This window comes from Pithys albifrons, chromosome 4 (genome assembly GCF_047495875.1).
Source record: "Pithys albifrons albifrons isolate INPA30051 chromosome 4, PitAlb_v1, whole genome shotgun sequence".
Lineage (NCBI taxonomy): Eukaryota > Metazoa > Chordata > Aves > Passeriformes > Thamnophilidae > Pithys > Pithys albifrons.
The window spans coordinates 12,212,491-12,226,254 of record NC_092461.1 but is presented as its reverse complement, the minus strand read 5'-3'; the positions used below and the strand labels follow the sequence as shown (position 1 = coordinate 12,226,254).

Here is a 13,764-nt window from a genome sequence, read left to right as displayed (position 1 = left end):
CAACTTGTTGCAGTCTTAGTTTTTGCTAAGTGTTTGAAGTGCTGTGGCTCTCTAGTTGTTTGGAGCCCAGAGAAACACATTTTTACACAGTCCTCTTGTGTGCATCCATGTAGCCAGGTAAATAATTGTACTTTCTATGAGACTGTGGCCAGTACCACTATATCAGTAAGTCCAGGCTGACATGGTTTAACTCCAGACACCATCTAAGTATCACACAGCCACTCACTCACTTCCCCCAGCCCTGTGAGAAGAGGAACTGGGAAAAAAGTTAACTCATGGGATAAGAACAGTTCAATAATCAAAACAGTGTATAATTGAAATACAAAACACTGTAGTAATAATAGCATCATAATAATTGAAATGAAAAGGACAGAGAGGAATAAAACCTAAGGAAAACAAGACATGAACAGTACAACTGCTCACCAGCTGCTGCCATGTCCCCCAGCAGCGATTGACCCCTCCCAGCCACATTTTATATGCTGGAGTGATGCTCTGTAGTATGGGATATCCCTTTGGCCAGTTCGGGTCAGCTGTCCTGGTAATGCTCTCAACCAGCTTCTTGTGCAGCTCCTCACTGGAAGAGCACAGGAAACTTAACTGAAAAGGCCTTGGCTCAGGGTAAGCATTATCAAGCAAAACTAAGCAATTAGTGTATTATCGACATTATTCTCATACTAAATCCAACCCCACAGTACTGCACCATCTACTACAAGGCAAATTAACTCTATGCCAGCTGTAACCAGGACACGGACTCAGTTGTTGCCTGTTACTCTGGACTAATAATAGGTTATAAGCATCTTCTCCTTCAGACGTCTTCTTCATTAGTGTTGTGGGAAACACTGCAGCTGCACAATACCATCAATCTGCTTTTTGTACAGCACCATCATAAAAATTTGCAACTTTGCAATAGAAAGTACAGATCAAGTATAAACTGCTTTTTACTAGTTAAAATTTAGCCCAGAAATACTAACAGAAAAAAAAATGTAGAGCAGACTGTAGAGGGGATCATGACTGTGAGGCAGGAGAGCTGTGATCTGCTGCACTGGATAGCTTGTCATATCTTAGCTAGTGTGAAAACAGCAAATATGGTGAATTCTCAGCAGTGAGATTTGATTTGGCAGATAGGCTGGTTGGCACATGCCTGTTCGATCCAGACGGAATTTGTGGTGCTCAGTGACCCAGTATTATAGAGATCCAAATATAATGAATGCAGACCCACTTTTTAGGGATTTTGTTAATAGTGCACATTTAAAGGTGGATAGTATTCTCTTTTGAACATATATCATCTATTGGTATGCTGTATACATTATTTATGCAAACCTTGTAAAACTCACAAAGTTCTGTCAGATATCCTTACAACTTTCCTCTGTTTCTCATGGAAACCTAGCCCAAATTTCTTACAAATTTTTAACATTTCTTTTACCAATAAGTGACTTCTTGTCTTGATGTAATTTCATTTTGTAATTTACTAGCATTTCTAAAACACCTTTTAGCATACTGGAATGTCTGAAGCCGAATGCTGGCTTAAAATACAACATTTTATGTTGAATATATTATTTTCTAGGTTCTTTGTAGCTTTGTATTTCAATGCTGTTGTGTCTCCAAAGCAAAGTCTTCACAAACATGTTTTACTGCGTGGAAAAAAAAGGATTTATTGTATACAGTTTTGACCAATAAATAAAAATACAAGCTGGCAGGGCTTGGAACTTGGGGAAGGAGAAGGTGGGGGGCGGATGAGAAGTGCCAAGATAACAATGTCTTGCCACTGGAAGTGCTGAAGTTTTCTGATAAAGGAACAGAAGTAGTAGAGGAACGTAATATTGCAGGAAGATGATTTATGACACAGAGAACAAATCCTACAGATGATTGCCAGATGGAGCAGTCTCACTGTCACACAGCACAGTGTAACCCACACCTTCACTACAGCCCTAATGCCCCAACACCTGCACTGCTCAAAGTTAACTAGAAAAGACAGTGGACAACTGGCTTACCAGATCGTGAGCCAATGAACTGAGGGATTATCCAGTTAAATCATATGGGAATGTGAGGAGAATGAAGGGCTTCCCTTTTTTGGCAGGATTGAGCTAGTATATTTTATGAAAGAAATGTGTTTTGCCCCCACGGAACACAACATTTTAAAGGAATTTGAAGTTTGTTTTTTTGGTGTTCCAGGGGAAATGACAGTATTGCCATTATCCATATGGAGTTAGTGATGTGTTTTGTCTTACTTTCAATATTTTACAATAAAACAGAGATGTTCTTAGTTAATATTCTGGTGAGCAAAGCCATTATTCAGTGAATGAACATCCTAGAAGGTTGTGGGGCTTAGCTATTTGCAATTTAATCTCAAGAATTTATTAAAAGTGAGGACAAAGGAATAAAAGAGTTAGTAAAAATCAGAGTTAAAGGCTTTGACAAAATCATTCTCTTTCAATATAACTCAGTGTAGGCCATAACATGTGTATTAACACACATTTTAAGATAATCTGTTAATAACTATTTTTAAAAGCCACTATATACCAAATCTTACTTCCAGTCTCCTTGGTGAGCACAAACAGCATGTTAACAACTAAATTACATCCTAAAATATTAAGAAGCCCAGTGATGTGCCTTGAAGCATGTTCTCAGTGTTTGAGTGGTTCTGGCAAATTCAACCAGGATTCCAAGCATGACTTTGCAGTGCTAGAGTCATCAAACTGAAGTTCTACTCCACTGTGTTGGCACAGAGGTACCTCCACATACACTGTGCTCCTATGAGAAACAATGAAGGCAGTTTGACTTTTGTCAGATAAATCAGGTGCTGTTTCTTTTCCAACTCCTTATTTTGATGTATGGTTCTGAATTTTCTAAATTGCCCATACATCTTACATTTTTGGCCCACTTTTCATCTTCATTTTTTATTGCATGCTACCATTTTTTAAAACAATGACTCATATTTAGATCTCTAGTGAAGCCATTATTCTTCATCACTATCTGTGACTATCTCCTTCAGTGCTTCCTATAACAAAAATTAGTTGGAAGAATTAGTCCATTTTCAAAATACTTTTTGCCAACCAAGTCCAAGTAAAGTTGCTGTACAATGCTCACCATTGTACAGAACTGGGAAGGAAGTATCTCCTCTTTTGATACCTCCTATCACAGCCTCCCAGAGCTCTCCAGAATCCCTGCAGAGCTATAAATCTTATATTTGTTGTCAGAACGGGTAATATTTGTACACTCGAAGAAGCTGGAACAGAACTTGATGGAAACAACAGCAGCCTCGTTTAACTTTTAAGATAGGAGTAAGAAATTATATATACACCAGAGTACATCTGTGCATTTTCTATTATGGAAGTGTCAGATAATAGTCTGGCATTCCACACAGTGAAATGGGTATTTAATTTTCTGTTGTCTTCTACACATTAACAGCAAGAGTATTTGTTGTGTGTTATAAAACTGCCAGTGTCACATTTGCCTTTTGAAGAATTAGTGAATGTTTTATGTCGTAAATGTCTTCTTATAACAATTACGAGGATTATTTTTAAACAACTTGAAGTTGATAAACTATCAAGTAGTAAACTATCAAGAGCCACAGTTTATTTGGCTGTGATTTAATTAGAGAAGCCAAATTGTAAGTTGTACTTTTCACTTTTTCACTACCCAATTTAATTAATGTCTGTATCTAAATTAGTTCAGTGCAGGGAAAATCAGTGCACAGCCTTTCAGTTTAAGGTTTAATTGCTACACTGTTAGTTTTTGAAATGTCCCAAGCAAATGTTTGGTTGCTAAGAAATCACCATTTTCTTAAGGAAAACATTAACATTGTTAAGAAAGTACCATTGGGGTGATTTTCTTGTTATTAAACTTTCCACTTGATATAAATATTAGGAAAATACAGGCTTGTCAAATGAACAACTTTAGCAAAATTTGCAAAATATCCTTGTTGATACATGGTAATAATTTCTGGATTTATTTTGAATTTTCTGTGACTTCCTGCCTTTAAAAACTCTCAATTTAGATACTTGTTGAGTGTATCTTTATTTCAAAGAACTAACTATAAAGCTGTTGTTAAGATGGTTTTCAGTTTCCAAAATAGCTTTTCACCATTAGAATTGTGCACAGGTGTGCTAAATTTTAAAGCAGAAAGGCACTGAAGCTGTACAGAATTTAATTAGATCTCACTTTACTGTTGTGTTAGTTAAAATACTCTTTGGAGCTGTCAGTTGGAATTGGTGGGTGCCTGTGAAGACGTTTTTGTGAGCAGCGTTTAAAGTGTGCCTTTCCTCCAACTGCAGGGGCTCTTTCTGTTCCCCGGATCTGTGCAGGAAACATTCTCTGTGCATTTTTCTGCATATTAGATTTCTGGATCATCCTGTAATCTTGCAGACAGCATTGGATGAGTTCTTGAGGAAATAGATAAGATGTCTGGCATTTGTTCCTGCGATGTTAAATATTGTCCTGTTTGTCATAGCACGAGCGTAAAGTGAAAACACACACTCCAGCTTGCCAGTACGGGGCTAGTGCTGTATCTGTTGCTCTTAGAGCAAGCAACTGTGTGCTTGGCAGTGTACTGTGTCATGCCAGGGAGGAGCACCAGCACAGAAAATTCACTGTTCCTGCACAAATATATGAGAGAAATTGCCAGAGGGTAGACACCTGAGTTACAGGCATGCTAAGGGCAATTGCTCACTGTTGTGTAAAGTGTACACAAAAGATCATAGTATGATTTGGCTTGGAAGGGAGCTTAAAGATATTGCCATGTATCCCATGTTAAGAAAATACAACTGCAAAACTTAGAATATCTCCTTGAAAGTTTAACCATCTTGGTCTATTTCATATAATGTATTAATGCTCACAACTTTGATTTTCAGTCTGTGTTCTCAGGTCTCAAGGACTTTTAGCTTGTTAGCCAAGTACTGGGCTGGTGTCTTCAAAATTGGTTGAAGAAGTGGATAACCAGCCCCAATTCTTCATAACTGAAGGATATTACCACAGAACTAGTGTATCTTAATAAGTCATTCCCATAGTCAAATTACTGTGAAATGGAGTCGACTTCCAGTTGCTTTACTGAATGTCACATCACCTTCTCTCCATTACAGAAGGAGTTTACAGAAAGCTCTGGTCTAGGTGTGTGTGGAAACAGGACACACCTTCCTCACTGAACTTCAGAGGTGTGCCCATGGCAGCGTAGGTTGTCTTGCAGGGCCATAATGCTTTCAAAATGCCCTTTCAAACCCTTGCTTTCCAAACTGCTTACGGCTGCTGTGGGAGTGTTCCCATTAGACAGTAACTTGGCTGTATTTGGTGGCAATTTTAAGTCCTGATTTATAATGTCAGTACTGTAAGCTGGTTGTTTGTAAAAGGTTGAACACATTTGGTTTGTGGACTCTACTTTGTTACAGTACCAATTTTGGTAGCTATTGAAAAAAAAATCAGGTCAATTTGGAATAATTTAGTTTAATTCTTACAGAGAGGGATGGGGATGTGGGGTATTTGGAGTAAAAATGGTATGTGAACAATTATTTGGATGTTACAGTTTTCTTTTGCAAGTTTAATTGAGGTTTGGAAAAGGTTTGTGTTTGCTTTGTTTTAAACAAGGGTTATGTTGCCCTTTGCTAGTTAGGTACTTCTGTTTTAATGTAGCACTGTATTTCTTAAAGGGGTGTCTTTGGGATGCAAAACAAACCAGAAACAATCGGCTTTGTGTTTTTTCTAATATTAGTTTTTCCAGCTAACTATAAATTAAGGCCTTAAGATAATAGAAGCAACAAATACTGGACTTTTTTTTCATCACTTTGTTCCCTATTACTCTTTCAGTGAACTAAATTTAAATTGAAATTATAAGAATGAAATTTTCATTTGACATGTTGATTTCAAGTTGTACATTGCAATCATAATTTCAGTGATCATTTTAACAGATCAAGAGCTGAATAAATTTTTATTTTCAATAACTTTTCCTGGGCTATTTTTTACATTCGTACACTATGCACTATTGCAGCTTTGTAACTCTGTGTCTTCATTTGGAATACCACTAGCTGTATTTTTCATTAGCATACTGTAAATTAAATTTTCCTGAAAAACATTTTGTACAAATGTAATTACAAAGGTGGGGGGGTTCGTTTTGAATATCATTGTGAATTATGCTTGTTTAAATCTCTTGACAATTTGTTTAAACATGTGGGGGTTTTTTTAAATGTAAATCTCTTTTGAAAAGATTTCTCCAGTGTGTGAACTGGTAGGCCTTCTAGTATTGGATATTATAAAAGAAAAGTACTTAATGCAAAGGGAAAGGAAACATGAATTGTTGCATATTTAAAGTTTAATATTCAGTCTTTTGACAGTTTTTCATTTGTGAAGTTAAAGATACTCCATTATTATGGATATGTTTGATTTTTAATAGCAGCCAAGCAAAATACCTTAGAAATGCAAATCAGGCTAATGGAAGCCTGCAACATATTGCTGAATCATTTTGTCTAAATAGTAGGAAGGAATCCTGCATGTGCTTAACTTTTCCACTCGAAAGTATTGTGCACTGAGGCTCTGAAACTGGAAATGACAAGCAGTGGGAACAAAACAATGAGGAAAATATACATTTTAAATTGTGTGTTGTGTTAATAGATGTGCTGCCATGGGGATAGACTGCTTTTCCTCTAAAATTAGAAGTTGTTAATGGAGTATCTCTCTTTTCTCAAATTGCAAAGGAAAAATGCAGCTCTGTGTTACTGATGTTCTTCCTCTATACTTCTGTGTGAGTTTGCTTTGCATTCGATTTTGTAATACTTACTTAAATATTTTTGCTTTGAAGCTGCAGTTTACAGTACACAAATAATGAAAGGTGATTTTATCATAGTAGACACAGTGCATTCAGGAGAGGGGTTTGGGTGGGGTTTTCTAGCAGAGGACTAATAGTTGGCTGTGTTTTCTTTTTTGTTTGTTTCATGGCTTTTTCCTCCCTGTGAGCGAGGAAGTTTTCCTATCCAAATTGAATAAAGCTGTCATTCTAGCCTTGCTGAAATAACAGGAACTGACAAAATAGATGATGGTCAGTCTTTTGCATTTCCAAAAATAATGCTTAATACAACTGAATGAGGGATGAAAATACATAAGAGCTGTCCCTTAACGTTTTCTTGAAAGTGCTTTTGTAGACTGGAACTCCATTTTTTAATTAACTAGTTGCACTGAGTAGTATTTCAGGTCCCGGTATTTTGTTGGTTGTCCTCACTGAAATCTAGTAGCTATGAAGTATATTCAAATAAAAAAGTATCTTTGTCGCTTAAATTAGTAATTTGCTAGTCTTTTCCATAATTATTTAGTAAATTAGCTGTGCTGCACTTTCAAGAAATAATCAGCTGGCAGTGAGATGTTATTTCAGTGTCCCTTTCTTTTATCTATGGGCTCTGTACTACTGGTTTATGTCATAGTAAACTTACAGTATCTGGGTGAGCAATAAAAACCTGCTTCTACTGACATGTTCTTTAATACAGCATCTGCAGTGGACATGTTTCATATGTGTTACTGATAGCTCTCAGACTAATTTTGTTTTCAATGGGTAAATACCATCAGTTTCCATAGATGCAGTCTTAGAAACAGATGAACAGGAAAGTTTTCAGCTGTGAGCACTGTGCTATAGATTCTCTCCGTGACTTTATTTATCTTTATTTCTCAGTTAGCACTGAGAAATATATACATGTACTTCTTATCCACTACTTGTTAAATATGCACAACTCATTTTTTCTTTTGCTGAGTAAGACTCTTTAAGTTTCTTTAATTATTCCCAATTAGCTTTTCTCTGGCTAAAGGTATCCTTAATGCCTGAAATAGTGTTGTAGCTCTGAAGGCTGAAATCATCGTGGAGCCAAGTGAAACTCAAGTTCCATACATTTGTACAGCTTTTAATGAAAATGTGCTTAGATTTCTTCCAACTGGCCATTAAGTATGCAGCTTTCTTGACCACACTGCATGCTAATAGAGGCTGCATGGAAATAATCAGTTATGCCTGAGAAACTGCTTTTTATTGTGAATTAGGCTGCATTTAGTTCCTTGAAACTCCCTCAGCACACCACATTTGAGTTTCAGTAGCAAAGTATTCAGGAAAGATTCTTACTTCATCCCATTTCCCCTTGTAAGGGATTTAGAGCCCAGACTGAATCCCAGGGTTTCAGCCTTACCTCCCAGGAGTATTACTCATACCACCCTACACTGAACAGCAAAATCCATCTAATGTCACTGTGAGGAAACTCTAAAGCAGCAGCAGTTTCTCTTTCTGTCCCATGGATGCAGCAGAAAGGGAAATTGAAACATGATACTGCTCACTTCCCAGTTTGATTTGGACTCCCTTTCTGACTTCCTGCCCCATCTTGTCCATCTCCCTGACAAGCTGAGAAGGGGGAGGTCAGGTGTCACTCAACCAGCCTACAAATCAAGGAGTCTGGGCTAATGAGAATTTCTGTATCCTGGAAAATAGCAATAAGAATGCCTGTATAAAAAAAATGCTTTGTAATTCAGTACTGCTTACCATCTTCCTGGTTTGACTGTGAATCTTTGTGTTTATTTCTTTTGGATATGCATAGTTTATGTATTTGTCGAAGGTCTTTCTTGCTATATGCTGTTTCTCTATGCTCTCAGAAATAAAGGGACTATTGCTAAATTACTACTTTTTGCTAAAAGATAGAGGATCATTTTATTAGTTTTTCACGATTGCAAGTGGGTGCATTCTGTGCTTAATGAAACCCCACCCAGCAACAAAAAGGACAGTTACTTAAGAAATACCCCCTCCACATGTGTTTCTGCTTGAAATTTGATCAAATGATCAGGAAGGATTTTGAAGGTGTTTCTACAGAATTCTGTGCAAGGCAAAAGTCTTTATTTTTGACTCAGAAATACACATCTGATATGAAATTCCCTTTTCAAGGAAAAGACATTTTAGGATTTCACAAATCCAAATTCTTTTGCTTATGGCTGTGTCCCAGTTGAAGCCTTAGATTTTCCTTGGAGATCTTTCAGAGCCAGGAACATTATTCTTTTAGCAGGGTATGGTGCACATCAGCTTCTTGTTTGAACTGGATCATCCTGCAGAGATGTGAAGAAAATGTTGTTCAGTCTGGCAGTACTAATCCAAAGAGACACAAAAGGGAAGGATGAGACCCCAAAGTTTGGACGCATGAAAGTGTAGATGCTGGTGCAGTGAGATTTGGTTAATCAGTTAAGGTTTTATTTTTACAAAACAAAGCAGAAGCTTGACTATTTCAAAACCATATAACAACATATATTTTGGCAATATCACAGTCACACAATGGCTTTCTTCTTTCTTTTGGGATTCAAGAGGAAAGTAAATCTCATTATTTTCAAACAGTCTTATACTTTGTTTTTCTTCCTTATTCAGAAGAATGGAAGAAACAAAATTAACAGCACTTTGTTCTTTACAGCTACAGCTGATGTCACATAACAGGAATTAAAAAATGAACTGTGCAAACTGACTACTGTCCATTCATTTAAAAGCAAGTACTGTACTTTTTGTCTAGGCATGAAAAAAGGTTGCAACCCTTTAGCCCTATTGTTTTCTCATGTTGAATGAGTCTTTCAATAAACACAGAGGTACCTCTGTTCATGGACATTATCTCTGTCTGCCCTTCCAGGGGTCACAAGCGCAAACTGGATGAAGATGATGCTGTGAGTGAATCCAGTAAAGAATCCAGTAATGAAGATGAGGAAGGAAGCAGCTCTGAAGCGGATGAAATGGCAGCAGCACTTGAAGCTGAATTGAACGACTTCATGTGAGATTCATGGAGAAGATGGAGTTTGTAATTATATTTTACTTCTCATAAACAGATTGGACTTCACAAGAGTCCTTTAAGTCAGTACTCAATGTTTTTCCAAAATATGTCTGTATATTTTGCAAAGCAACACAAGAGGTGACATGGTATTTTACAAAATTGGAAATAGATTCTTTTAAGTTGTTTTACTAAAGGAGAATATACTTTTTTAAACAAAAAAGTATTAAATAGTACATGGTGTGTTCTGCCAAAGACATGTTAGGAGATCTGCAGAACCTTTGTGTACAGGATAGTGATACAAAGACTAATTAAACATATGTCAAGTTTAAAAATATTTCAGTCTGTGGTTTATGGGTTACAGTCTTCAAAAAAAAAGAGGAGATAAAGGAGATGGAATTGTCTGGGTAGTACAGTAGGAACCTGCTGAATTGGTCATCCTTTTCCACAATTAAAGCTATCAAATATGAAAAGATTTTTGAAATAAAAAAGAATTATTTATATTTGTATAGAAACAGAGAACATGATATGCAAGCTTTGTAAAGTCTGCACTTGATCCACCTGTCATTTGCTTCTAAGAGGATGCATAATGATCAACATTCATGGGTTTAGGTTACTTTATTGAATAGTTGGATTCTTTTAGAGACATCGTTTAGGTTTTTAACTTTTCTTCTCTGTAACCAGAAATACAGCACAGCATACCATGTGGTCCTGTTCTACCATAAGATGCATATTCACCCATTCGTGTTGTCTTGGAGAGAACAAGTGCTGCTTCAGTCTAGATAGGATTTAATTTCTTTGACAAGAGATCTGATGTAAAGTTTTTGTATATTCTATTTCATATTTGACCCACAAAACAGATTTTCTTTCATTTAATAAAGGTTCGTTTTGTACACTTTGTTTCCCTTTCCTGTTCACTTCCTTCCATCAAACATACACTTTTCTATAATATTTTCTTTATTCTGCATGAAAATAAGGAAGAACATTGAAAGCTAGTGTAAATTTGCAGATTCAGCCAGATAGCTGAGGCACAATAGAGAAACACAGGCTCAGAACATTACCTTTTCTTTCGATAATGAACACTTACATCCCGACATTTTCTCAGATGTTTTGACTGGCCTCTGAAATTACCAGGGAATGCAAAATACCCTCATTTGTAGTTTTGACATTTTGATGACCAGCCTTACTTTCTGCAGCACTTTCATAGATTTTCAGTCTGGTTCTGTCACTGTTGTATAATCCTCAGATTTTCTCCAGAACAGCCCATTGACATCCATGCAATCACTATGCCCAGAACTGCCAGGAAAGTTTGAAAGTTCAGAGGTTCAGGTAGGCAGGACCTCTCTTGGATATACCCTTCCCTGCTTTCAACATCTGGTTGCACGGGAGGAGCCAGATGCTGAGCACTCCTGAGAAACTTCCTTTGCTAGACAATCTCCTACAGCTCACAGCCAGCACTGACACCTAAAATGCCTTTGACCCTGACCTGACAGGACCCAGGTCTTGTTGTCCGCACTTGTCTGTCTTCCCATGGAATGAAGAGCAGAGAAAAACTCTCCACTGTGAGGTCCAAGCTGCCAAGTTTACGGCAGAGGCACGGAAATTGCCCTAGCATTGCCTCCAAGATGATGTGCTTGCTCCAGGATACTTCCATCGAGGACTTTTGTTGGATTGTTTGGTTTTCTACTGCTTTCAGCAATGCTAATTTCCAGTGGGAAGTCATGAGATTACTCCCTAGAATTAGGAAAGGGATTTTACTGTGGCTGACAAATGCCTTTATTCACCGCCTCTTTTCTGCAGATGCTCCATGTTTTTCAGGACTCCTAGAACACTTTGTGTTGGGAGGGGCCTCAAAGCTCATCTAATTCCACCCCCTCTGCTGTGGGCATGGACACCTTCCACCAGACTATGTTACTCCAAGCTCTGTCCAACCTGGCCTTCAACGCTTGCAGGGCTGGGTCTGGCAGGAAAGAATTTTTGTCCAATATCCCACCTAACCCTGCCCTCTTCCAATGTGACACCATTCCCCCTTGTTCTGTCATTCCAGTCCCTTGTAAATAGTGTGTGTCTCTTAGCCAAGCCTTCTTGGTCCCCTCTGCTGTGTGGCAAAATGTGGAAGTCGATGTTGTGCCACGTGGCACCAGCCAAGCCCTGAGCCAGGTGCAGGACCTTGCACTGGAGGTCTGAGCTCACTGGCTTTGTTTGGCCTGCAGCAGAGGAGAGGACACTGAGGTCAGGTCTCGTCAGCGGCTGCAGCTTCCTCCCAAGGGGCAGCACCAATTTCTGCTCTGTGTGACCAGGGACAGGACCTGAGGGAATGCTGGAGCTGTGTCAGGGAACAGTTAGGTTGGATATTAGCAAGAGGGTCCTCTCCCACACGGTGCTCAGGCAGTGCAACACGCTCCCCAGGGCATGGCTCCAAGGCTGCCAGAGCTCAAGGAGTCTTTGGACAATGCTCTCAGGCACATGGTGGGATTGTTGGGCTGTCCTGTGCAGGGACAGGAGTTGGCCTGGATGATCCTTGCGGGTTCCTTCCAGCTCAGGATATTATGTGATTCTGGCTCTTTGGTTAACCCTTTGTCTGCCTGTGAAGAGCTGGCAAAGCTGTGAAGGGTGGGGCAGAACAAGGGAAACCCTAGCATTGCTGTCTCTGTGACACAACAATGGCAGCCCCAACATTCTGTGCCTGGACATGCTCTAAGAGAAGCTTCCACACCTGTGTCTAGTCAACAGAAGCGACAGGCCACTGAGCGTCACTGACCATGGCCCTGTCAGCTCTGTGGCACCGCCTTTGCTGCTGGAGCTCGGCCGTGTCCCAGTTCCTGCAGCCATTCATCTCCCCCCTAACCTCTTGCACCACAGGTGAGGACAGACCTTGAGCCCAAAAGCCCTGAGACGCGCTGTGGGGACACTCACAGCCCCTTCCTCCCCTCCACCTCCTCATCCTCTTCCTCCTCCTCAGCCCCCTCAGCACCCAACACCAACACACTGAGACATCACCTCCAGTGTTTACTCTTTCTCACAGGCTCAGCCAATGTCTGCCAACAGCCTGGACAGGCACAGCAGCCCTTCCCTGCTCCCTCTGCCCCACCAGCAGGTAAGGCAGCCCCATGTGGCTTGGCTCCTCAGCACTGCTGATACTCCCAGACCCTCCAGCCCCCAGGACCTGCCCTGGCTCCTCCAGCCCCACCTGCACCTCCATCAGCCCCCGTCCTCCTGCCAGCTGTGGCACGTCGACAAGGCATGGCACAGCCAGCAGACCTGGCTTTGCCTGGGCCACATCTGCCCACCACAGATTTTTAGAGATAATTTCCCAGCATCTTGGCACCATCTCTCCCATTTCACTGTCCCCTCTGCAACCCCATGGCCCCAGCACAGCAGCTCACCATGCAAGGACGATCCCTCACACAAGCTCCCACTCCCCTGGCACAGAGCAGGGGGATGTCTCTGTTTAGGGACAGCTCAGCAGGTACCCCAGGAGACTCCCCCGGCCCTGAGCCCCGCAGCTGCCCTTCACCTGTGCAGCTGAGCAAACGGCTCATGGCACTGACTGCTCAAATGCCACGTCTTCTGCTCCACAGGGATGCAAACTCACCTGCCTCCACCTGCCCCACTGGTGAGCAGCCATGGCAATGCTCCCCCATCACACACTGTCCAGGGGGGCCTCCATGGTTGCAGGAAGCCCCTGGCTCCAGTCCCACCACTGCAGGACACCCAGAACAGCACTGCCAGCTCAGCCAGCCCCTCAGAGAAGCCCCTGGGCAGCAGCAGGCCTCCAGACACCAGCACACCCATGGATTTGGACACCACCCAAGGCTGTGACATCTCGCTGGCCAGTGATGTCCCCATGGAAGAAGACACCAGCCCAGGCTGTGACATCCGATGGTTTGGCCACCGATGTTATCATGGAGGAGGACACCAGCCCAGGCTGTGACATCTCGCTGGCCAGTGATGTCTGCATGGATCAAGACACCCTTCTGAAGGCTGACACTAGCCACTCCCATGACTACCAGCC

The 13,764-nt window shown here is 40.6% G+C and overlaps 1 protein-coding gene across 1 annotated transcript in view; it reads left to right on the top strand.

Moving 5' to 3' along the window:
* Positions 1–10,647, top strand: part of CTDP1 (CTD phosphatase subunit 1) — a 106,764-nt gene extending 96,117 nt beyond the window's left edge. The window contains exon 13 of the mRNA XM_071553481.1: positions 9,615–10,647. Coding sequence (XP_071409582.1) covers positions 9,615–9,756 — 142 coding nt within the window. The 3' untranslated portion in view covers positions 9,757–10,647. The remainder of the gene's footprint in view (positions 1–9,614) is intronic.
* The last annotated feature ends 3,117 nt before the right edge of the window (positions 10,648–13,764 follow it).